At 39.4% G+C, this 26,438-nt stretch overlaps 2 protein-coding genes across 5 annotated transcripts; both read left to right on the forward strand.

Annotated features, from left to right (window-relative positions):
• The first annotated feature begins 134 nt into the window (after positions 1-134).
• Positions 135-24,720, forward strand: LOC120412959 (uncharacterized). Of its 4 annotated transcripts, XR_008212525.1 has the most exons (4): positions 22,843-23,195; positions 24,264-24,327; positions 24,385-24,485; positions 24,566-24,720. XR_008212525.1 is itself a non-coding variant. In XM_052710430.1 (3 exons), the coding sequence occupies exon 1, from the start codon at positions 385-387 to the stop codon at positions 1,489-1,491; it is 1,107 nt and encodes a 368-aa protein (XP_052566390.1). In that variant the 5' UTR covers positions 135-384; the 3' UTR covers positions 1,492-1,602; positions 24,385-24,485; positions 24,566-24,720. The 4 variants fall into 4 exon arrangements, 2 of the variants coding, with proteins under 2 accessions (XP_052566390.1, XP_052566391.1); XM_052710430.1 differs by lacking the exons at positions 22,843-23,195; positions 24,264-24,327 and adding an exon at positions 135-1,602; XM_052710431.1 differs by lacking the exons at positions 22,843-23,195; positions 24,264-24,327; positions 24,385-24,485; positions 24,566-24,720 and adding exons at positions 136-1,602; positions 1,660-1,757; positions 1,836-1,990.
• LOC120412960 (uncharacterized) lies at positions 6,353-7,928 on the forward strand. Its single transcript, XM_052709961.1, has 4 exons — positions 6,353-6,919; positions 6,975-7,067; positions 7,123-7,830; positions 7,904-7,928. The coding sequence occupies exons 1-4, from the start codon at positions 6,561-6,563 to the stop codon at positions 7,926-7,928; spliced, it is 1,185 nt and encodes a 394-aa protein (XP_052565921.1). The 5' UTR covers positions 6,353-6,560.
• Positions 24,721-26,438: the final 1,718 nt, after the last annotated feature.

The raw sequence follows: 26,438 nt of genomic DNA on the forward strand, positions 1-26,438 counted from the left end.
GGTCCGTCGAGAACCCGTAGTAGCCGACGCCGTGCTCGCGGGCCTCTGGAAGAGAAGGGAGAGAATTAGCACATTAGTAAGCTGTTTTTTTTTACTTACGTCTCTGATTTTGCTCGATTGTTCACCCGGGTTGACAACCGCCACCCGAAAAAAAAACAATCGTTGATCGCAGTAGCCCACCAAACACCAACCAGCCACCAACAACGATCGCCAAGGACGACTCGCGTAACCATGGTAGCCATAGTTACGAGAAAATAACAAGCTGAAAGGTATGTAGGTCAAGTGCAGACCCCCTTTTCAGCCATACCCGCTTGGGACGTTGGTGAGGTTGGAAGCACTTACTAATTTCTCTCTCTCTCTCTCTCATTTCAGATAGCCGGAGAAATGGGCGCCAAGATGTCTCGCCGAACTGGGCGGAAGGCCGCTGCGGCCGCGAAAGAGGCCACTCCGGAGATTCGAGTGGACGAAACGTACGTTGACCGGGTTGCGGGTGGCGGACGGGTTGACGGGGGAAATGACTTGGCGGGGGGAACTCCGGAACCGGATCCGCCGGTTTCGGAACAAAATTTAACTGACAATTGTTTTGACCATTCCGTTAAACCGGCGGATCCGATTCTGGAAGCCCCAGTGGTAATTGAAATTCCTTTAAATAATTCTTTGGACAATGCTACGGCGGTTCCGATTCCGGAACCGCCCGTAGATCAAAATTCTTCTCTGACTAATTTGACCATTTCAGGGGGAATCGAGGGCCAAATCGATGGGATTACCGTTGTTCCGATACCAGATCCGCCGGTTCCGGAACAAAATTTAACTGACTTTTGTTTTGATCATTCCGTTGAACCGGCGGATCCGGTTGCGGAATCTCCGACGGTAATTGACATTTCCATAAATAACTTTTCGGACAATGCTACGGTGGTTCCGATTTCGGAACCGCCTGTAGGTCAAAATTTTTCATTGACAAATTTGACTATTTCAGGACTATGCCAGGACCAAATTGATGAGATTACCGTTGTTCCGATACCGGATCCACCGGTCACGGAGCAAAATTTAAATAACGATCCTTTGGTTGATTCCGAAAGACCGGTGGATCTGGTTGAGGAGTCTCCGGTAGTCGATTCAGTTGAATTTTCGAAACCGACCAGCGAACGTTATGTTCGCAAAATTAATTTGTCCATTTCAGACACTTCGGTGGGAGTTCCGGAACCTCGAAATTCTAAAAAATCCGTTCGATTTTCAGATCTAGCCCAGGTTAAAGAGTTTACAGCGTCGGAATCTTCAATTCCGATCCTGTACTCGCTTTTGGTAAAAGATCCCCCGACACAAAATTCAAAACATATTACGTATTTTTGGTGCTACTCCTGTCAAAATTCTCGTACGAATTCTTTGCCCTGGTTGCTGCGATTGCGGTATTCCAAATTCTCAATGTATTTGCGCCATTTGTTTTGTAGTTCGATGATTTGCGCTGTTATTTGTTTGGTAGTTTTTGTTTGAATTGTTTAATCTTTTTTCTCGTTTCATGAGCTGTTTCTTGTTACTAGCGATTCCTTGTTACTGATGACGAGACGATTGGGCTGGAGATTTAAAGTTAAAGAAATATTGTTGGTAAGTTTTGGACTGTTTCTGGCAAATCAAAAGTTTTACTAAATTTAGCAATTACAGATGATGACGATGATGCTGACACGAAGAAGACGACGACGATGATGAAAATCGGACGCAGATTTTGAGATTTTTGATTCGATGAGATGATTATTGGATGGGTTAGTAAAATAATTTTCAGATTGTTGAAAACAAATTATTACAAATGGATCGTTTTTTTTTTCTTTTTTTCATTTCAGATGCTGAGTTGCTGGACTGAAAGACGATATTGACGGCAAGAGTTTTGTCCGAAGATGCAGGATTGCTTGAAGACTGAAGAATATTATTTTTTAAAAATGACATGTATTTTATTTCTGTAATCATTTTTTGTATTGTTTGAAATAAATTTGTGAAAACAAAATGGTCCTCTTTTCATTAGTCTTTTTGTATATTGCATTTTATTGAATTGTGACTTAATATAAAAAAAAGTATTGGTTTTGGAAAAAAAGATATGTTGAAAATCTAAATTATGTAATCACTTTTGTTTTATTCAAATTTTATAGAGTAATCTATGAATAAAAAAAATCTCTTAGTATGAAAAGGTTCTACTGTGTTATTCTTACCTTGAAAAAAGCTTGGCAAGATTTAATCTAATCAATTAGGTTATGAATATTGAAATGAATTTCGAATTATAAACTTAATTTAAAAATGTGTTGTTTTTACCTTGCTTGGCAAAATTCATTCTAATAAATTAAGGGAAAGTTGAACGCGCTGGGTCGGATTTACCATATTTTTTATTTTCTCAGCTCTGGCAAAAATCGGGGTTTGATTATTTTGAAAAACTAACCTCGCAGTGCGATAGAGGAGTTTAATGGTTTCGCGATTCATTATTCTCCAGATTTCTTTTGTAAGACAGATTGTACACGAGGGTGAGAGGGGGGGGGGGTTGGATTTTCTGAACCAATTGTTACTATACTTCTCTAACAGTTCTGTACATGCCATAAGTAATTAGAGTATTATTTCTTCGTAAATATGTGAAGTTTATTGTTCCAATACTAATCTGTGAGACATTTCTACGCAGTATTAATTTAAGAATTATTTTTCGTCAAGATTTTGAACAAATTGTTTTACTAGTCTACCGGAGTTTCTTTCCACAGATTAAAGTGTATGAAGATTTTGTTTTGCATAAAAATGTTTAACCAGTTGTTTCAATAATTTACAAAATTCATGTTTTATGCCATAAACGATAAATACTTTTTTTTCTTGGTAAAATGTTAAAAATAACCGTTTCAATAGTTGACTGAGAGTACCTTCCTAATCTAATCTAATCTAACCCTATCTAATCTAACCCTATCGCAGCCAGTCTTTCGAGGGCATCCTGGAGAATGCCTTAGGTCAGCGGTTCTCAACCTTTTCTTGGCTAGGTACCCCTTTTCGTTTTGCTTAAGCTGCTGGTACCCCTTAGTTTTTAAACATGATTTTTTTTCGCTTAGGCCGATGCAAATATTTAAAAAAGTTTTTGTCCCTCGGCCCTTCAAAAACAAAAATTGTATCGAAAAAAAAGATTTTGCATCGAAAATTTTCAAAAAATCTCAAGATTTTTTAATAAACCCAAACATGCTAAAAATGATTTTAAACGCAGAAGAATGTATTTTAATTTGATTTCAGCTGGTTGCACTTGAGTTTTCATTGAAATTTTGAAGTTTATTGTAAAAATATTTTTTTTGCCCCCAGATTTTTCGGGCCAAATTTGAAGGGGGGGGTGACAAAAACTTTTAAAAATATTTGTACCAGCCTTATAGAGTTTTTTTAAATTCCAAACATCGTTTTTTTTTGTATGAGAAACATAAATTTTGGAGAAAAAAAATCTGTTTAAATGTTTTGTAACTGTGACTCAGGAGACATTGATAGAATTTAAACTAAATCTGGAATTTTCTTGGACCAATTTTTTTTTTGCTTCTTGGGTGTTTTTGAAACCCCATTGACTCAGGGTTATTCAAAAACACTTAAAATGAAAAAATATTTTATTAAATATTTCAAAAAACTCGAAAAATATTGGTAATAGATTAAAGTTTGTGTCTAGAATTGTTTTAAAACAAGTACTGGGTAGGCCAAACAATGCCAATGTAGGGGAAAGTGGGGCAAGCTAAGGAAATGCTCGTTAAAATCCATTAAAAACGTTAAAAAAAATCTGTCGAATTTTTTTATAGTCATCTTATCCCAGATCTTGACTAAGACTTTGATAGAACAAGTTTCTAAAAAATCCAGTTTTTCACGATAAAAAATAGATTATAAAATTATTGATTTTCAGTACGTTTTACTCAACTAGTGGGGCAAGACGAACAACCCGTTGGGACAAGAGGAACAATCCATATAATAGCATGTTATTTTGCTTACAATTCAGATTAGATTGTATTTGATACGTTTCTTTAATTTTTAGCTGCTAATAATATTTTACTAATAATTTGATCGTTTTTCGAAAAAATAATAATTTTTTGTAGATAAATAGATTCTTTTTATAATATTGCTATATTTTGCATGAACATTTTTTAAAACATTTTTTATCAGTTTTTAAGTACTTTTATGCATCAATATCCCAATAAAATATGTTTTTGCAGCAATTCGTTATTTGTTCCATTCTTAAAATCCATGTGGTACACTTGCCCCACTTAAACAAGGTTTTTTAAAAGCTTTCAATAAAAAGCAACGAAATGATAAAACATACTTTATAATAGGTGCAAATCATTGGTTTGGACACTACTGATCCAGGAAAAAATGCATTTTGATAAAATGAGCCTTAAAACGAACCCTAAGCCTTATTTTGTACTTTCCAAATATTATAATAAAACAAAGTTTTTGAAAAAAAAAATCATTCAATCTTATGCCCGTGGCGTTTACGTTGTTTTGGCGGTTGTGTGGTAGTAGAATCAACTAATTGCATTGCTAGCAACAATTCCTCATACTGGAAACATCAAAATTGTAAAAAAATACGGCCATACGAGCGATTGTTCCTCTTGCCCCACCTTCCCCTACTTTTCTTCGATTCATTTTTTCTTTCCTGCTGAATTGAAAATATTGTAAATTTAACTAAAAAACTTTTTGATAAAGTTAAGTTTTCGAGTTGTAACTATTTTCAATTAAAAAAATCAAATATTTTGCATCTCTAAAAAAATTCTTTACCGTCATCTGGGGTGAATCGGGACTACAGTATGAATAGGGACAGAAGTTTTTAGAGCACTTTAAAGCTTGAAATTTGGAAAACGATGCACTTTTTCAGATGTTCTGTGTCTGTTCTATCCGAAACTATTAAAAATATCCAAATATTGTACAGTAACAAGGCTAAAACAGCTGTTCCACCACAGAGTAAGACAGAGTCACTACTGCCATTTGATTTTTGGTTCCACTTTGTGGTACATCGCAGGTACATCGCACGCCTGCTACCAGCAAACCTTATGGAGCTAAAAAATAAAATGACATTTCTTCGGACTGCTCGCTCTGTGTTACTCTGTGGTTCCACTGTTGTTGTTGGGGCCTCGGGGCGCGGTGGTTAGCGGCTTCGGCTGCCGATCCCTAAGTTGCTATGGAGCGCGGGCTCGATTCCCGCCTTATCCTCCAGGCCTTCTACCGGATGGGGAAGTAAAACGTCGGTCCATTTGCGTAAAAGAGGATTTGGGTGACTCACCACACATAACCTTCGGACGCCTAGAAATGAGCAGAAACTTGCAACAGAGACCACAAAAGACCCGGGGGTCGTTAAAGTGGATTGCTTTGCTTTTTAGCAGTTCCAATTCGCCCCATGTGCCCCGTTTCGCCCCAGATGACGGTTCTGCTTCTTTGAACATTGAACATTTTAACCTTTTAAACAACACCACGATAATATTTCAAAAGAGTGTTTTGTTTGATGATTTTGAAGAAAAGTCTTGATCATGAAACTGAAATAGAAAAATTTTGAAAAAAAAATCACTTATTCACACATTTTTTTGTAACATTGAAAATGAGATCCATATTTTCCAAGATAATGTCAATAAAAAAAATTAGGTACCGTATTGGGTAACATTACAATAACAATTTTTTTTTCCCAATTTTAATTTTTGGCAAAACTAAAAGACAGGTCGAAAAAATAATGTTAAATAATGTAACTTTAGAATCTTTTACCAACCTATTGAATTTTTCTAAGAGATGGTAGTTTCTTTCTTTCTTTTCCAGATATGTGTAGAGTCGCAACCGGGACTCCTTGAGACACGACGTTCCGGACGCAGCACCATCGCTGCCGATCATTAACCTCCCAACCACCCACTGACCTCATGTCCGCTTCCGTCGTGTCCTGCTCCGGATTCCGCCAACCGGTTCCTGCACAATTCAATCACACTCACACTTCCGCGCCAATCGTTCACTCTCCACTGTTCACAGCGTAAACATAAACACGCGCCTCTTTTCATGCGCTGTCAAAAACCAAGTACACGCTTCAGTAAGGGATAGTCTGTTTCGGGTTATTATTACCCGGTATTGTTTACATTATTTTGAAGGACGAAAACCCTACATCCCCATCTTCCTTTAAATAAAACATTTGTTGGATTTGAATTCACTCTCATTGACAATTTCAAATATTTAATCTCTTCATCACTTGCTTCAATAATTTATCATTAGTTAAACTTGAGTTAAACTAAACAAAACCACAGCAAAATACACATCCGTTTCAACCAGTTATCTAGCGATCCCAAACTTATTTACTGCTTAGTAAACAAGTTTGATAATTCAACATTCAAGCACGGACGAACGGACATGACACCAGCATTTTGATTCTGAAGCTGGTCTTCTTTTTCCTCTTCTTATTATTTTTCCTCGGCTTGCCTTCAGAACGCGAGCGCAAATGTCAAAATAAAATTTGACAGTTAGCTCCACTTGACAGTTTGCTTTCTGAGTTTCGTCGTCGATTTGCGTGTTGCGTTGCGTGTTCGTCCGTGGTCGTAGCAAATTCAAATAAAATGGGACGGAAGTGCGAGGTTTCGACGTGTTCCAACAATGAAGCGAAACGGAATGGAGCTTCATTCATAAAATTTCCACTGGATCCTGCCATTTCTCAGCAGTGGGTGGAGTTTTGCGACTCAGAAGAGCTTACACACGCCTACAGAGCGCAGGGAGGTCGTGCCTTGATCAACCGCAAAATCTGCTCGGTTCATTTTGCGGAAGAAGATTTCCGGAATCGGGGTCGACCAGACCGAGGGCTTCGATTCGGGACCGTTCCGCGAATTGTTGGCTGTTCATTTCTTCCCTCCCATGTGGCTAAGGCTGAAACAAGCCGTTTTGTGGGAGAGGATTTACGGCATCATGGACCGGGCCAAGGGTAAGATTTGCTTTTTAATTTAGAAGATTTTTTTTTCTTAAATTTATGCTTGCAGACTTCAGTTTGGAACCGTTCCGCGGATGTTGGTGGACGATGAAATAAGCCATTTTGCGCAAGAGGATATCCGGCTTCATGGACCGGACCAAGGGTATGATTTGCTTTGTCATGTAAACACTTTTTTTCTAAATAAATATGATTTGCAGTCTTCAGTTTGGAACCGTACCGCGCATGTTGGTGGACGATAATACAGGAACTAACCTAGACCTGCTTCCTACGTTCGTTGATGAGGAGTGGCTGGAATCCGATGACGAGATGAACGATGACCCCACCAGCCAAGTTGCCCTTGGACATGCGAGCGAGTTGAACGATGACCTTGGTGGCCCATGTGACCAGGAGGACAAAGAAAAGTGGACCGGCAACTCTAACAATACGATCACTCCAGATGGCGAGGACGTGTTTAACGGCAACCCGCTTGGTTCAGCAGAACCGTCTGTTTTCATCCACGTTTGGTTGAACTCCGAGGAGCAGTTGGAACCTGGCAGCTCGTACATAACCACTCTCGATGAAAATATAGCTGAATATGATCAACCCCCTACGCCTATTTCAATCAACGGATGGCTGGAAGCCAAAACTGATACGTGCGCCCCGGAAGCCATTGGTGCATTGAAAAGTGAACCCTCGATCGTGCTAGAAGGCGCGGATGGGACAAGCGAATATCCAGAGTACTCGTACGCCCTGGACGCCAAGTGGGGATCGAGCAAAGAACTCATTCCTGAGGCCGAAGGCGGGCTGAACTCCGGCGGCGTGTCAACCGCTCATCGCGCGGGTATGCGGACGTTCGGGTCAAGTGAAGGACTCAGCAGTACCAGCATCCCTGAGGCCGAAGGCGGGCTGAACTCCAGCTGCTTGTTGCAAGCTGATGGCGGACGTGGTGCGGACGAAACAAGTGAATATCTCGAGTACTCGTGCGCCCTGGAGGCAAAGTACGGGTCAAACGAAGAAGTGTTGAGCCCACTGGCTCGACAGCACATCGACTGCTTCATCGACTGCCTCACTGGCAGCCCTGGTTAGATCGACAGCAGAACAGTTGTGCCAACAGAAGCAGCAAATAAAATCATTCTTCCCTCTTGTATCACACGAGCTAGTTGTGTTTCCCTTTTACTCCGAGTACGTTCTAATTCCACCACGTGTAAGACCCTGCAACAGGTTATGTGCCACCACTGGAACGGCCGGGAAATTCGGGAAAAGTAACGTGACGCGAAAAGTTATAGTTAATTCGTGCGAGACTCGTAAAAAACGGGAAGTTTCGTGGAAAGCGAAAATGGACTTTTCCAAAGTTGGCGTTACTCGGCTTAACAGCCGGAACTTTCGCTCGTGGTCGTTTAAAGTGAAGATGGTCCTGATGAAAGAAGGCTTATGGAACCGCATTGAACCGGGAACACCACCAAATCCAGTAACAGCTGCCTGGACCGAAGGGGACGCCAAGGCAATGGCGACCATCGTGCTATTGGTGGAGGACAATCAACATAACCTCATCATGGACAAGGAAACGGCGAAAACCACGTGGGATGCGCTCAAGGCCCACCACCACAAGGCGAGTCTCACCGGAAAAGTTGCGCTGTTGAAGGAGGTCTGCAGCACAAATTACCAGGAGGGTGAGAACATGGAGGAGTTTTTGTACGGGATGGACGACCTTTTTGCACGTTTGGAAAACTCTGGCGAAAAGCTTTCGGCGCACATGCAAGTTGCCATGTTGCTCCGGAGCATGCCGTCGGCTTTTGACACCTTAACCACAGCGTTGGAGAGCCGTACGGACAATGAATTGACGATGGACCTGGTCAGGTCGAAACTCATCGACGAGAGCGAGAAGCTTTATGGAACTGGAAGTTCCGTCGGTGAACGTGTCCTGAAAGCGGAAGGCGAGACGAAGGCACGGGACGGCGACTGCTTTTTCTGTGGTCAGAAGGGGCACCTGAAACGACAGTGCAAAGAATTTCTGGCGAAGAAGACGCAGGCGAAGAAGAATAAGCCGAAGACGGAACAAAGAGTCCGGAAAGTGCGCGAAAACGACAAAAAGTCGTTCACCTTCATGGTGCGTCGAAACAAAAGTCCATTGTTTGCGCGTTCGTGGTTGTTGGACTCGGGTGCGACATCTCATATCTGTAGTGATGTGAACTTTTTCGTTCGATTAGAAAGTGTTTCGCGTTCGAATGTAGTTGTCGCGGACGGAACCGAAAAACGCGTCGATGGTGTTGGTGACTGCCAAATTGAATGTTTTAATGGTAGTGGTGAACTGGTCGAACTCACTCTCACCAACGTGTTGTTTGTTCCAAGTTTGGAAGGGAACATGATTTCGGTTAGCAAACTCGCGGCAAAAGGAGTGTTTGCGAATTTCGACAATTCGGTGTGTAAACTTGTGTTTGCGAACAAAGTTATCGCAATCGGCGACAAGAAGTGCGATATGTATTGGCTCCGGACGAGCCAAAATCGGGTCGCGAAAGTGATGATGCAGCCGCATAAGAAGAACTGTCCGCACAGCTGGCACTGTCGTTTCGGCCACCGGGACCCGGAGGTGCTCGGCGAGATCCAGCGGAAGAACCTGGCGACCGGGTTGACGGTCGAGAGCTGCGGAGTACAGTGGACCTGTGAAAGCTGCATTGCTGGAAAGATGGCGCGCCCCGCGTTCCCCAAGGCTGCAGAAAAAGTGTCAACAAACGTGCTGGACATTGTCCACAGTGACGTCTGCGGGCCCATGCCGAAAGTCACGCCCGGCGGTTGTCGTTATTATGTCACCATGATAGACGACCATAGTCGCTTCACTTTTGTTTACTTCCTGAAAAGGAAATCTGAAGTGGAGGAAAAGATTCGTGGGTTCGTGCGGATGGTCGAAACTCAGGTGGGGCGTAAACCGCGCGCTATCAGATCGGACCAAGGCGGGGAATACTCCAGCAAAACTTTGCGTCAATTCTACGTTGACGAGGGCATCCAACCGCAGTACACAGCAGCATATTCTCCCCAACAAAACGGGATCTCGGAGAGGAAAAATAGATCGCTGTGTGAAATGGCCCGTTGCATGCTGTTAGAAGCTGGATTGGACCAAAAGTACTGGGCAGAGGCGGTCAACACGGCGTGTTACCTGCAAAACCGTTTACCAACTGCCGCCGTGGAGCGCACCCCGTACGAGATCTGGCATGGACGAATGCCGGACTTCAGTCACCTGCGGCTGTTTGGGTGCAGTGCCTACGTCATGGTTCCTCCAGTTCAGCGGAAAAAGATGGACCCGAAAGCTGACAAAATGATCTTCGTCGGTTACTCCGACGATCACAAAGCCTACCGCATGCTCGACCCCAAGAGCGGTAAAATTGTGATCAGCCGGGACGTTCGGTTCATGGAGCTGGGAGACGGGTCAAAGCAGGTGACGGCAGTACCAAGCAAGAAAACGGATGTAGAACTCGGAGAATCATCTGGGGAAGCAGGTCTTGACGATGCTGAGTCTGAGGAGGAGTTCGCCGGATTCGACGACGATCCTGCAGAACCCGTTGGACGTAATGATGACCCGCCGGTAAATCCTCCAGCACTGGGACCACGGCGTTCGCCGAGATCGACCGCCGGCGTTCCACCAGTTCGTTACACGGATGGTGTTAACACGGTACAGCAGCGAGAAGTGGAACCGAAAACGTACCGTGAAGCCATGGACAGCCCGCAGCGTGCCGATTGGAAGTCGGCAATGGAAGACGAGATGCAGTCGCACTACGAGAACGGTACCTGGGAACTCGCAGAGCTTCCCACAAACCATCGCGCAATCGGTTGTAAGTGGATATACAAGTGCAAAACCGACGAACACGGCAAACTGGTGAGGTTCAAAGCGCGATTAGTAGCCCAAGGCTTTACTCAAAAGTACGGTACTGATTACGATCTCGTTTTTGCTCCCGTCGTCAAGCAGGTCACATTTCGGTTGATGCTTACCATTGCCAGCCGGAGGAAGATGTTAGCAAAACATGTTGACATCAAGACGGCCTACCTCTACGGGCAGCTTCAGGAGGAGATCTATATGAAGCAACCTCCAGGCTTCGAAAGCGGGAACCAGAACTCAGTGTGCCGGCTGAGGCGCAGCTTGTACGGGCTCAAACAAGCGGCCCGTGTCTGGAACAAGCGGATCGACGAGGTGCTCAAGCGCATGGGGTTTGCTCCGTCCACAGGAGATCCATGTTTGTACGTGCGGTGTGAAGGCAATCAGTACGTATTTCTGCTGATTTACGTTGATGATGTCATCGTGATCTGCAATGTTGAAGAAGAGTTCAGGGCCGTGGTTGACGGCCTCCAACAACAATTTAAGCTGTCGGTGATGGGCGACCTCAGCTTTTTCCTCGGAATATCGGTGCGTTTGGTGGATGGGCGGTTCCGCATAAACCAACGTGCGTACCTGAGCCGCGTGCTGGAGCAGTTCGGCATGACAAACGCGAAGCCATCAAAAGTGCCCATGGATCCCGGTTTCCCACAACAAAAGGAGGAGATGGGTAAGCAGCTGGAGTCAAGTGAGCAGTATCAGCGCTTAATTGGGGCTTTGTTGTACGCAGCCGTGATCAGCCGGCCGGACATCTCGATTGCCACCTCGATTCTGGGTCGTAGAGTGCAACATCCGACGGAAGCTGACTGGACGGAGGCCAAGCGGGTGCTAAGGTACATCAAGGCAACTTTGAACGTGGAACTGAGCCTTGGGAACGATGATCGCTGCCTGGAAGTTTTTGTGGACGCCGACTGGGCTGGCGATGCAAGCGACCGGAAATCAACTTCTGGATACCTGTTCAAGCTCGGCGGTGGTGTTATCGGGTGGGGGTGCCATAAGCAAAAATGTGTAGCCCTATCCAGCACCGAGGCAGAGTACATCGCTCTTGCCGAATGTCTACAGGAGCTTAAGTGGATACGCAAGCTGATGGACGACATCGGAGAACCAACCGTTCTTCCGATTCCGGTGAAGGAGGACAATCAGTCGTGCATTGTGCTCACCCAGGACGACCGAACCGAGAAGAAGTCCAAGCACATTGACACCAAGTACAACTTCGTGAAGGACCTGGTTCGAGAAGGCGTGGTGCGCCTCGAGTACTGTCCGTCGGCGGACATGGAAGCAGACCTGCTGACAAAGCCGTTGCCCGCGGTGAAACTAGGACAGCTTCGGAAGGCGATCGGCATCGACGCAAGTATCGCTGAGGAGGAGTGTTGAGCCCACTGGCTCGACAGCACATCGACTGCTTCATCGACTGCCTCACTGGCAGCCCTGGTTAGATCGACAGCAGAACAGTTGTGCCAACAGAAGCAGCAAATAAAATCATTCTTCCCTCTTGTATCACACGAGCTAGTTGTGTTTCCCTTTTACTCCGAGTACGTTCTAATTCCACCACGTGTAAGACCCTGCAACAAGAAGTCAGCAGTGCGATTGTCCCTGATGCTGAAGGCGGACTGAACTGCCGTGGAAACCCGCACTTTTTCAAGCCTTTTTAAAGCAAGTTAAGATTGAAGAGAATTATAAGCAGTCTAAGCGAAACGGAAAGGCTGCGCGAATGTGCCTTCCGCTGTAAGATTACCTTAAGTTAAGCTTAATCATCATATTTGTTGAGCAAATAATAAAAATGTTGGAAAATCTAAACTACATTGCGTTTTATTTCAACTAACCAAACATCATTAACGCCTACAAGAACAGATTCACAAGATGGAACAAACGTTCAGTAACCCCCCCCCCCCCCCCCCTTTATCTTGGCAGTCAATTCTTTAATTCATGCTCCACTCTCCACTGTTAATCCACTTCTGCGAGACAATCTAGACTCGTTTCGGAACTCGTTAAAAACATGAGGTGCATCGTGACCTTAAATTGACGAAAAACTCAAATATTCAAGAAAATTGTTAAACAAAATAAACTAAACTTACTAAATTTGACATAAACTTTGCACATCCTGCTTGTTTTGTTTAATTTTATATTTATGATTCGCTCCAGATAGTATTGTTGATATCAATCAAAAATGTAGAACTAACGTTCACCGCAAAAAGAACTGCGCGCAATGTAAAGCTATTGGTAGCGGATAATGTACAGACATTTTTCAATCACCGCAGCATGACAACATTTTGACGGAAAGTGGAATAACATCAAAACAAATATAGTTCGCCAACGTGAGCACAGACGGCGCTAGTGTTTCATCGCGGTTTTAACGTATTTTTATTCGGCTGAAATTTGAATTTTGCCTCAGAAAAATGAGTCAAATTTGTTCGTGGTGTCATGTCCGTTCGTCCGTGATTCAAGGCAAAACAAATCAACGTCCTTATCAACTGCCACAATTACTTGCCGGAATGCAACTATTTATTTTCAAAACAAATTAGAATTCAAATCGTCTTTAGTTATTTCCTACACAAGTGAAAATAAACATATTTTTTTTTTAAGTAACACTCAATCTCCCTCAACACATTTGAAACAGTGATGTTCATTAGTTCACCATCTATGTTCTTCATCCGCTCTCCCACTTCACCTTTTGAATAATTTTGAAAACAGTTAGTATACTTCACTGAACCTCAAACCATTCGTATGACCAATATGCAATATTAATAAATACATTCTCACGATTTCTCTACACTTCAAGCTATCAAAACATTAAATCACGTTCTATCCCGATTTTTTTTAGTCAATGCTCCAATTTCTTCATGAGAATAATTCTGAGAATTTTGAACCCAATATAAGATGTCACACAAGACACACAGATTTATCTGTTTAAGCTGCAATGGATTTAAGTCATCATATTACATATATAACATACCAATGGAATGTGCTAAACATCCTACTTTATTTGATAGCTTTAAAATAAAATATCTATTTTTTTATCGATCCCGGAGTTAATTCAAAAATTTTACAAAAAAAATAATAAATCATTAATTTATTATCAACACAACAAACCCTGAAAACCATTTTTAAAATTTTACTAGCGCATTTACCAAAAATTGCATTAGTAGTTAGACTGTTCTTTTATTCTTTATCATTTCATAACTACATTGAATTCAATAACTCATATTTTATGTATATCTCATTTGGGCCATGTTTTCATCTTTTCTCTGTTTTGAAATTCTGGTCAATCACTTTGATATGAAATCTCAACATTTATTATCTGAATAAATTTCAAAATCGTACATATTCATACAGTTTGATTATTTTCAGTTCAAATAACTAGCTAGATCACTTTTGTTATCACTCATAAACTTACGACCATTGGATTGAAAATTTAGTCGATAACTCATTCCGTACCGAAGAAGAGAACTTTACTGTTCCGAGCTAAACAGCAATTACTTTGGTTATATCATTTTCGCTAAAATGCAATATCGAAAAAGATTTCATAATCATCATAATATCAGGAGTGATTAGCCTTTTAACAATTATTTTATAAAACTGAGATGATAACTAACTTTTGAACGGTTATTGAAGTTCACCAATCCTTCAATTACATCATAGAACAAATAACACTTTAATTTATTTACTACTATACAAGACCTCTCATCTCGACTTTCGATCTGAACCTGAATAAGTCCGATCTTTATAAACACGTTACTTTAGCCATTCAAAACAAATGCATCAGTACTCTCGTATTTCAACTGTTCTCAATCTTGTATATTTTACATGTAGTATTTTACTTATTCAAGAACACAATCAATGTTTTCGAACCTTATGCAGCCTTTCTGTATACTAGTATTTGAATCAGTAAATTGTCATGTCTATAAACATTATCATTTTTATAATGTTTAATAAGTATCAATAAAACAACACAATACTTTTTTTTCAATTACGTTTACATTTAAAGTTCATCATCTCGGTACGAGAATCGAACTCACGACCTCTGGATTAGAAACCCAGCACGCCGCTAGTCGAAACCCATCCCCTACCGGTCAGTATTCCCAGTGAGCATATTTACTCTCTTAAGGGATCTGACTGTCAGTGGCCATCAACTTAAAAATGTTTAAAAAAAAATGAAAACTCTTAGATCCATACAATTTTTAACTGTCATAATTCTACGTTTCTCAAAACATATTTCAGTGTACTAATACACTATGCTTTCACATATCACAGAAAAAAATACAAAACCAACAAGTAACACAAACCACTTGAATAATTAAATATTGAAAACATCATTCATTCAAAGTTCTCTTTTTTTACGCCGAACATTTATTTTTAATCGACTCGTTCAGACAAACATTTAACAACTTCAATTGAAAAATTACAATCCATCGCGTGATCCATCGTTACCTACCATTTTAGCAATTCTGAATCTGGAAAACATTTTGATACTTTGATTCCTAGCTATATCTAAATGTTAATAAAACATTTAGATCAGTGACTTAGACTAGGCACAAAACATTAGGAATGTAAAAAACTCACTAAATCATCTGCATTACAACCTTCGGTGGTCTCTGCTGCAAACCTTTAACTCAAATCTGCTATGCACTTCGAACCCATCAACCTGTGGATCACCTTCGGTCTACCTTTGGACTGTTCGTCCAACACTTGCCAACCTCTCATCTCTTTCCTTTTCTTTCATCTGGCTTGCTTTCATATGTTGCGCCACAATGATAAGAAGAAAAACCTTACTATTGTTTTAAACACCAAACAAAACAAAAGGCACTTTGAAAACTTGAAACAATTATGTTTTGAATGGTTCACAAATATTTCCTGGTGGGAATTTTAACCATAACGATCTTTGTCAAAATATTTTACATATCCAAACAAGAAAGAGTAGAATCATTTTCATCATAGCCTTTTTCAAATTCAAACTCCTTTAACCAAATATCGTCTAATCAATATTGCAGTAAAGTGATTTAAACTGCAGCATGCGTTTTGTTCTTGTCATATTTCCAACCACATTCGACCACTAGTCTCAAATGTTTAGTCTTCAAGTCTTTGCACATTAAAATTTGATCATCGTTTGGCTCTCAAACCAAAGCAAACCTTTTCTGCCAAATATATGAAACACTGTCAATGAATTTGACTCGGAAATCTTTCAGTTACATTTTGTCCTCAAACTCCGTCCGTTGCCTCGATTATACACCTATCGAGAAATCACTTTTACTTTTGAATACTTCAGATTTGACTAGGAAACATCTTTTAAATACAACAACGTACTGGGAATCAATTCGTACAAATTCAATTCCTTTGACTCTTGTCAAACATTTAGCTCTTTTAAATAAATTAAGGTGCCTCTTAACTCGGACAATCAAAAGACATATGACATCTCTGCAATAGTTATATTACTGTAGAGCCTTCTAGTTTCTCCACGATATCAAAATTTAGCCCCCAAGCCAAATCACTGATATTTAGATCTCCCAGGATCTAGCAAATCTTTATAGATTGAAACCGCTAGCCAACATTGAGTAATTTAAGAGTCACATCATTGAACTCCAGAGCCCTCTAGCTCATGCAAACTTTCAATCGTTTGGCCCTAGCCAAATCACTCAACTCCAGAGCCCCCTAGCTCTTGCAAACTTTAAATCATTTGGCCCCTCTAGCCATTTCATTCGACTCCAGAGCCCCCTATCTCTTGCAAACTTTAAATCATTTGGTCCCCTAGCCAAATCATTCAACTCCAGAGCCCCCTAGCTCTTGCAAACTTTAAATCATTTGGCCCCCTAGCCAAATCATTCAACTCCAGAGCCCCCTAGCTCTTGCAAACATTTGATCATTTGGCCCCCTAGCCAAATCATTCAACTCCAGAGCCCCCTAGCTCTTGCAAATTTTGAATCATTTGGCCCCCAAGCCAAAATCATTCAACTCTAGAGCCCCCTAGCTCTTGCAAACATTTGATCATTTGGCTCCCTAGCCAAATTCAATTTTGAGCCCCCTAGCTTCTGCTAAGTTTTTTTTTATCATTTGGCCCCCTAGCCAAATTCATCTCCAGAGCCCGACCAAAATATTCGATCCATGACCCTTCCAGCTCAGCACATCTTCTACTGCAGTAAGGCCCTCTAGCCAAACTGTCAAGAATCAAATCATAAACAACGACAAGCCCTCCGGGAAAACAATCAACCATTTTACTTTGACTTTCGCTTTCGCTTCCACTTTCAATAATTTCTACTATTTTCTTCTCATAAACAATCTTGCGAGAAACCACACTCGCTTCACCACTTCAATACCAGAATCAAATTATCAATTATACAATTACCACACAATCGCTCGTTTATAATTTGACGACACCCGGAACCTGGGCCATTGTCCTCTTCTTTTCCCTCTGATAAAAAAACGGTCCATCCCATCCTCGTCGCCAGATGTAGAGTCGCAACCGGGACTCCTTGAGACACGACGTTCCGGACGCAGCACCATCGCTGCCGATCATTAACCTCCCAACCACCCACTGACCTCATGTCCGCTTCCGTCGTGTCCTGCTCCGGATTCCGCCAACCGGTTCCTGCACAATTCAATCACACTCACACTTCCGCGCCAATCGTTCACTCTCCACTGTTCACAGCGTAAACATAAACACGCGCCTCTTTTCATGCGCTGTCAAAAACCAAGTACACGCTTCAGTAAGGGATAGTCTGTTTCGGGTTATTATTACCCGGTCAATATATTTATATTGTTTACATTATTTTGAAGGACGAAAACCCTACAATATGAGACAAACATTTAAAGAAAAAAAAGGACAATAATCTAAAAAAACGGTACACTTTATTTAAATTAATGAAATTTCTTATCGAATGCAAGCGATTTTTCTCATTTAAATATTTGCTATGTGTTTTGTCGATTTTTTTAAAATCATAGCTTGGCCAACAATTCGAAAAAAAAATGTTTCTGGGAAAACCATATCATAAACTTTGCCAAAGATTTGTGATCAGAACATGCCATCTCAATGTACAGATTTTCGAAAATATTTATAGCCCCCATTTTGTATGAATCAATCAATAGAGCCTTATGACATTTCTCGTACGCACACTCCCAGTCACGACGTTCTAGCAGGATTCTAGCAGAGTTCTCACAGAGCTGGATATTCTTACAGCATTCTAGCAAAAATGTTCCATCGTTCTAGCAGGATTCTGGCAGAACCAGCTTTGCTAGAATATTTCGTGACTGGGCTAGCGCACCATTCGGTTTTGCTGGCTGACACAATTTAACCTCACTTTATTTTCGTGTACGTACACGCAATACATACGCACGTAGAATGCTCTATAATGCAAAATAGTTGTTTTTCAAATTTAATGATAATCGATTAGCACCGGGTCCGGTGGCGCAGTGGTTAGCGTGGTAGCCTCTCACCCCAGTATGGCCTGGGTTCAATCCCAGTCGGACCCGGTGGCATTTTTCGAGACGAAATTAAAGTGGATTACTTTGCTTTTTTTTTCGATTAGCAAAAACGAAATAAATTAAATAATCTACAAAAAAAATGTTGCGTTATTTTTTTGTTTCTCTCAAATATTTTGTCCGGGATATCATTCAAATGTCCGCCATTACGGGGTTTGTCTTCCGGTACCCCTTGAGACCGCTCGTGGTACCCCCAGGGGTACATGTACCTAGTGCGTCTATCCCGGAAATTCCCGGGACAAAAATCCCGGGATTTTTCCAAAACCGGGAATTCCCGAATCCCGGGAATTTTCATAATTTGTCCCGGGAATTCCCGAAATTGGAAAAAAAATCAAATTTTGGTCTGAAAATTCAAATTTTGTTGTATAAATAGATGAACAGTAGAATACATAGTAATTGATACGAATTTTAAAGCATTAATATTTTTATTCGGCATATATCAGCTTAAGTTTGACTGATAAGGGAAAATTGTTTAAAATTTAGTTCATAGATCCGCAAAATGCCTGGCGCTTTAAATATTTTCTATTTAATTTTATGTTTTTTTTAAGACTGGGTATCATATTTATATTCATGGTATTAAAATTGAAAACAAAAAAAATATCTTGAATTATTTTTCATCAAGCTCCGGATTCTGGGGCAAGTAACGAAATAAGACAGCTATTTAAGAAAAAAAATTGCATCGTGTTTTGAACAACTTCGGTTAAAACAGGAACATAAAAAACAATTAGTACACCGATTTCCAAATGTATTGCTCTGAAATCTCCTGTAGCTTTTCAGCCTGTATTCCTGATTTTCCCTAGTTGGCGGTAGTAACTTAAAGAGAATTATAAAAATATGTTTTTATATAAAATAAGACATTCAAAAGTTATCTTAAATTTTGCATTGACTGTTTTTTAAAGGTCCTGTAAACATGTGAAGGACAATAGCTTATAGGACCATTTAAAAAAAAAAACTCTTGTTTTGTTGTCGCTTCTCGTTTTCGTAGATATTTTCAAAGAAATTTTTCTAGCTTTTCTAGTTATGGCATATATTGAAATATATAGAAGAAATTTATTTATAAAACACTTATTTCATTTGAATGACATTGAAAATTTAAATTTGTACTTTTTTTTAAATAAAAAAAAAACAATTTTAATTTCTTTTAAGTTATTTAAAAACTGTCGTCCTTGATTAGATTTAAGTGTAGATTGTCACCAATTATTATTATTGAGCTTGAAAACATATCAAATATTATGCAAACATAGATTTTATGACTGCTTAAAAAATTTCCCGGGATCCCGGGAATTCCCGGGATTTCAAAAATATTTTACCCGTTTCCCGGGAAATTCAAAACCCGGGAAAATTGGACGCCCTACATGTACCCCAGGTTGAGAACCGCTGCCTTAGGTTGATTAACGCCTAGCATCTTCTTGTCATTATTAACATTTGCAGTGCCCCATTGCATTAAATTGCATTGAAACATCGTAAACGTTAAAGCGGCCAGGCCAACTGCGTAAAGTTTACCGCAAAGATGATTCGTTGAATTGGATTGAATTTGAGCATAAATGATCAAACAACAACACAGTTCTGAATCTACAGGGGAGGAAGAAACGTGGGGATCTCCCGCTCACGTTCCTGTTTGTTTAGGCAATGAATCGTTGGGAGCACCATGCTAAGAAGTTTTGGTGCTCCGGGACCCTCATGGATGGGACATCGTATTTCCACGAATGCCCTGGACACTATATGCCGTGGTTATAGCGCCACAACTCGCTCATAGTTGACTGAGAGTACCTTCCATACAGAAATTGACTCAAAAGATTAATATTAGTTTTTGTATTAATTTGTACTAATTTTTTTTTCTATTTTCTTAAATAAAAATCAAAAAAACTTTTTTTATTGGTAATATGTTAAAAATAATTGTTTCTTTCTTTTTGTTAACTTATACATATGAAGATTGTTTTTTTTTTTGCATAACTATGTTTAAACAGTTGCTTCAATAATTTGCAAAAATCATTTTCCATATAAACGATAAAAACTTTTTTTTTTGTAGGTAATATGTTAAAATTAATTGTTTCAATAGTTGACTGAGAATACCTTCCATATAGAAAATTATTTAAAAAGATTATTATCAATTATTATATTAATTTTATATGAAGATTATTTTTGTTTTTATAATATGAGCAACTCTCAACGAAATCGGCCGTATTTATTTTGTTTTATATAAATATTTTGAATTTTTTTAAATCAAGACTTACATTTGAAAAGGGCCAAACATTGAATATTACGCCCATTTAAAATGCTTGTCTTGATTTAAAAAATTTCAAAATATTTTTTTCGAAAAGATCGAAAAATTTCACGAATGTTTCATGTTTTAACATTGAAAATCGGACCATTAGTTGCTGAGATATCGTCATTAGAAAATAGCGGGTTGTTTTGGTGAGATTTAGAAAACTTCAATTTTCGTGTTTCTTTTTCTTAAAGCGGCTCTATCTCAGCAACCCGAGGTCCAATCTTCAATGTCTCTTAGACAATTTTATAGCAAATTTTCTGAACTTTTCTAATAAAATATTTTTAGAAATGGCCACTCATGGTCACTATTTTTAAAAATCGAAAAATTGCAAATATTTCGCAAAAATCAAACTTTTGGTGGCTTTATCTTGAAAACGGAGCCCTTTATCAAAAAATCTGAAAAGTACTTTTCGATTGCAAATTCAATTTTGCATTAAAAAATAATGTCAAACTTGTTTTTGCATAAAACTTCGATTTTTTCCAAAAATCACTGTTTTTTTTCAAAAATTCATAACTCGGCGGCAGATTTTTTGACCATGTTTCTCTATGGCTCAAAAGTTGCGGGTTTTTGTCCCCTAAAACATATCAAAAAATCTCGAAAATCAAAAAATACGTATTTTGGAAAATTGAGTTTTAGTGAAAAAAAAGGTGATTAAAAAATGTGCAATTTTTTTTCCGTGTACCTATTTTTTCTCAATAGTCCTCAACAATACCTACAACTTTGTCGAAGACACCAAATTGATCAGAAAATTCACTCAAAAGTTACAGCTGTTTGAATATTTACATACCATTTTTGTATGGACAGCTGCCAAAATTGTTAAGAGACTTGTATGGGTGAACCAATGACGCAAAATAGCTTATTTGGTCATAGGGCAGGCCCTCACAAAGTTTGAGCAAAATAAAAAAATACAAATAAAATCCATTTCCGGTTTTGGTAGAGAATTGCTCATTGCTTTTTTTTTCATACAATTAACTATAACAATTATTTTTCTAGGTAATATTTAAAAATAATTGTTTCTTTCCAAAGATTAACTTATAAGAAGATTTTTTTTTGCATGGCCGTTGCAAATATTTTTCAGAGCTTTTACCTTTTTATTTTTTTTTTGCGTAATTATGTTGAATCTGTTGTTTAAATTATTTGCAAAATTATTTTTTCATGCAATAATTGATAAAACCTTTTTTTTTGGGAAAAATGTTAAAATTAATTGTTTCAATAGTTGACTGAGAGTACCTTCCACGCAGAAAATAATTTAATAATATTTCTTCACCAATACTTTCAACAATTTGTTTCAATAGTTGATTGAGAATGTTTGTAACACAGTAAGTGATTTGAAAATTGATTTTTTTTTAATTCAAGATGTTGCACTAATTGTTTTAATAGTTTGACCACAAACTGTGTCTGTGGATATACTTTTTTCTGTTAGTAGGATACGGTATTGGATTTTTGATGCCTCCCGAGCTACGATGATATGGAAAGGACTTTAATAATATCAACCCCTTGAGATTAAAAAAAATCCTCCTGGTTTGGTGGATGGTCACCTATAAATAACGTTAAATCCAGTCGGATTTGATGACACTATTTATGATAGTACTTTTATTACAGGTCTTGACTATGACTTGGATAAAACACACAATTTGAGATGTTTCGTTTAGTTTTTTCGGGGGTTTAAGACAAAAAGATGAAAACAAAGTAAATCCAAGTTTACAATTCTGTATATTTCATTCCAAATCATTTACGCCCAGAGCTATCTCTCACTAATCCGCATTCGAGGTCCACATGTTTTTCGTGCTCCCACTTGGGTTCGCCTTATCCGATTCCGCAAAAACTTCAGCCCCGCCTCAATGGACGCCTCGAGGGTAGTCTTCGAATTTGGCGGCTTACGCGGGCGCTTTTTCCCCTCTATCCGTCGTCGGCCCATAATAATCGAACGTGGGTGGTGAGGCAATTTCAACGCCGCCACCCTTTCCACTATCACATAGCCCCTCCTTTTCGCGTTTTCTTCTCGCCTTCGCTTCCGCCTTGGCGCGTTTCCGTTCCTCCTCCGTGTCGTACAGCTCGTCTCGTCCCACTACTGGATCGCGTTTTTGTTTCTCCTCTTCCTCCGGGGCAGTCCGAGCCGGGCTCGCTGTCGCGCCTTTGCCGCCCGCACCTGGTCCGCGATGATGCGGTCCCGTGCCGCACGCAAGTCATCCTTCTCGCGCTGGGCGTCCACTGTGGCCTCGCGGATTGCGTCCAGCTCCAGCTCGCGGGCCTCTGGAAGAAAAGGGAGAAAATTATCACTTTAGTAGAATATTTTTAATACTTTCTTTTTAACTTATGTCTCTCGATTTTGCTCGATTGTTCACCCGGGTTGACAACCACCACCCGAAAAAAACAATCGTTGATCGCAGTAGTCCACCAAACACCAACCACCCACCAACAACGATCACCAAGGCCCGACCGTAACCATGGTAGCCATAGTTACGAGAAAATAACAAGCTGAAAGGTATGTAGGTCAAGTGCAGACCCCCTTTTCAGCCATACCCGCTTGGGACGTTGGTGAGGTTGGAAGCACATACTAATATTTCTCTCTCTCTCTCTCTCTAATTTCAGATAGCCGAGGAAATGGGTGCGAAAGTGTCTCGCCGTAAAGGGCGGAAGGCCGCTGCGGCCGCGGAAAAGGCCACTCCGGAGGTTCGAGTGGACGAAACGTACGTTGACCGGGTTGCGGGCGGCGGACGGGTTGACGGGGGAAATGATTCGGCGGGGGGAATTCCGGAACCGGATCCGCCGGTTTCGGAACAAAATTTAACTGGCTTTTGTTTTGACCATTCCGTTGAACCGGCGGATCCGGTTCTGGAAGCCCCAGTGGTAATTGAAATTCCTTTAAATAATTCTTTGGACAATGCTACGGCGGTTCCGATTCCGGAACCGCCCGTAGATCAAAATTCTTCTCTGACTAATTTGACCATTTCAGGGGGAATCGAGGGCCAAATCGATGGGATTACCGTTGTTCCGATACCAGATCCGCCGGTTCCGCAACAAAATTTAACTGACTTTTGTTTTGACCATTCCGTTGAACCGGCGGATCCGGTTGCGGAATCTCCGACGGTAATTGAAATTTCCATAAATAACTTTTCGGACAATGCTACGGTGGTTCCGATTTCGGAACCGCCTGTAGGTCAAAATTTTTCATTGACAAATTTGACTATTTCAGGACTATGCCAGGACCAAATTGATGAGATTACCGTTGTTCCGATACCGGATCCACCGGTCACGGAGCAAAATTTAAATAACGATCCTTTGGTTGATTCCGAAAGACCGGTGGATCTGGTTGAGGAATCTCCGGTAATCGATTCCGTTGAATTTTCGAAACCGACCAGAGAACGCTATGTTCGCAAAATTAATTTGTCCATTTCAGACACTTCGGTGGGAGTTCCGGAACCTCGAAATTCTAAAAAATCCGTTCGATTTTCAGATCTAGCCCAGGTTAAAGAGTTTACAGCGTCGGAATCTTCAATTCCGATTCTGTACTCGCTTTTGGTAAAAGATCCCCCGACACAAAATTCAAAACAAATTACGTATTTTTGGTGCTACTCCTGTCAAAATTCTCGTACGAATTCTTTGCCCTGGTTGCTGCGATTGCGGTATTCCAAATTCTCAATGTATTTGCGCCACTTGTTTTGTGGTTCGATGTGTTGCGCTGTTTTTTGTTTGCTTGTTTTTGTTTGAATTGTTTAATCTTTTTTCTCGTTTCATGAGCTGTTTCTTGTTACTAGCGATTCCTTGTTACTGATGACGAGACGATTGGGCTGGAGATTTAAAGTTAAACAAATATTGTTGGTAAGTTTTGGACTGTTTCTGGCAAATCAAAAGTTTTACTAAATTTAGCAATTACAGATGATGACGATGATGCTGACATGAAGAAGACGACGATGATGATGATGACAATCGGACGCAGATTTTGAGATTTTTGATTCGATGAGATGATTATTGGATGGGTTAGTAAAATAATTTTCAGATTGTTGATAACAAATTATTACAAATGTATCGTTTTTCTTTTTCTTTTTTTTCATTTCAGATACTGAGTTGCTGGACTTAAGGACGATATTGACGGCTAGATGGAAGATTGCTTGAAGACTGAAGAATATTATTTTTTAATAAATGACATGTATTTTATTTCTGTAATCAATTTTTATATTGTTTGAAATAAATTTGTGAAAACAAAATTGTCCTCTTTTCATTAGTCTTTTTATTTATATTGAAATATTGAAAAACAAAATTATCAAATCACTTTTGTTTTATTCAGATTTTATGGAGTAATCAATGAATGAAAAAAATCGCTTAGTATGAAGAGGTTCTTATGTGTTATTTTTACATTAGTTTTCAAAAAATGTAAAATTTGACGAAAACAAAAATTTAAAACATTAAATAAAATTTGTTCCAGCCTTATAAATATTGAACTAAATTTTAATTTACAAACTTAATTGAAAAATGTGTTATTTTTACCTCTTTTTTTTACCTTCTAATAAATAAGGGGTACTCGATGTACTCTAGCCAAAGTGGCACTCAGAAAAATCGAAGCACGATTTTTTTTATTATTTTGTTCTCAAAATTTCTCTAACCCAAAATATGGGTCCAAAAATGCTCAAAAGTCAGATTTTCTGTAATCTAAAATTGCGACAATAATTGTGGCATTTAAGAATTTTAGAATTCTGAGTTTTTCAATTTGAAATAGGTACAGAAATTAAGAATTCAGCAGTTCTTTTTTAAAGGTTCAACATTTGAGGATTTAAGAATCAAAGAATCTAAACATTTTTTATTGTAAGAATTTGAGATTTTAAGAATTTAATTTTATGTTCTCTTATTTTTTTTCAATTTTTTTTATGTTCTCTTATTTTTTTTCTATTTTTTTTTCAATTTAACAACAACTTTTAAAATTTTTGAATTCTTGAATTTTTAAAGTTAAGAATTGCAGATTTTTTTTGATTTTGAATTTAGCAATTCAGGGTTTTAAAAAAATTTTAAACCCTGATTAATTTTTTCCCCAACAATGTTTAAATTTAGAAAAATATTTTTATACGAGTTAAACCCCATCTCAAATTCAAAAGTGGAGAACCAGCTTCTGTTACGTTCAATTAAGCTCACATTTGGGATTTTTGCACATTACGTCCACTGGAACAAGCCCCAATAATCATTTTTGTTAAATCCTAACGTCTATATGTTTGAGAAAAGTTTGAAATATGATTCACAAGATTAAAGTCTCTTTATGAAGATGATGAAGAAACAATTGGGAATTTTTAAGAAACTAATAAGAAACTATTAAAAATACAAACAACTTTTTCGGGAGAAAATTCAATTTTGTTTCCGTTGGGTTTGTTGGGTACTAAAGCCCTATGTTAATTTTTATGTAGGGGCAGGGGGGGGCAGAATGGACCAGGGGGGCAGAATGGGCCACCCTTGTTTTGGGCTTTAGAATGGATTTAGACCAATTGTAAGGCAAGGGTCTTATAAAGGACGTCAAATAACTTCACCATATCGAAAACGACGTTTGAATTCATTGTATTTTTCGAATAATGAGCAAAAATGTAAATTTATTGACAAAACTACGCTACTGGATTGTTTGAAAAGTTTGCTCAATGCTTATAACGTTACTAGATGTTACTACCAAGGTATAAAAACAACAACGGAACCTTAAAATCATTTAGAGACTTGGTGATGGAAGTGTTAAATTAAAATCCACTTGGGGGCAGAATGGACCACCCTTATCCTGCCTTATAAAAACAATCAAAAGTTATGAAATTTGGATTAAATGGATTATTTCACTCCTGGTAGCTTCACAAATCACGTTTAATGCAACATTAGTTGATTTTTTAGTTGTTTTGATGATTATTTGTAAAAATAGTGTCCTTTTTCAACATATTAACACTATTTTCAAAAATTTTGTTTTGATA

The sequence above is a fragment of the Culex pipiens genome, chromosome 3, assembly GCF_016801865.2.
Source record: "Culex pipiens pallens isolate TS chromosome 3, TS_CPP_V2, whole genome shotgun sequence".
NCBI classification, from domain to species: Eukaryota; Metazoa; Arthropoda; class Insecta; order Diptera; family Culicidae; genus Culex; species Culex pipiens.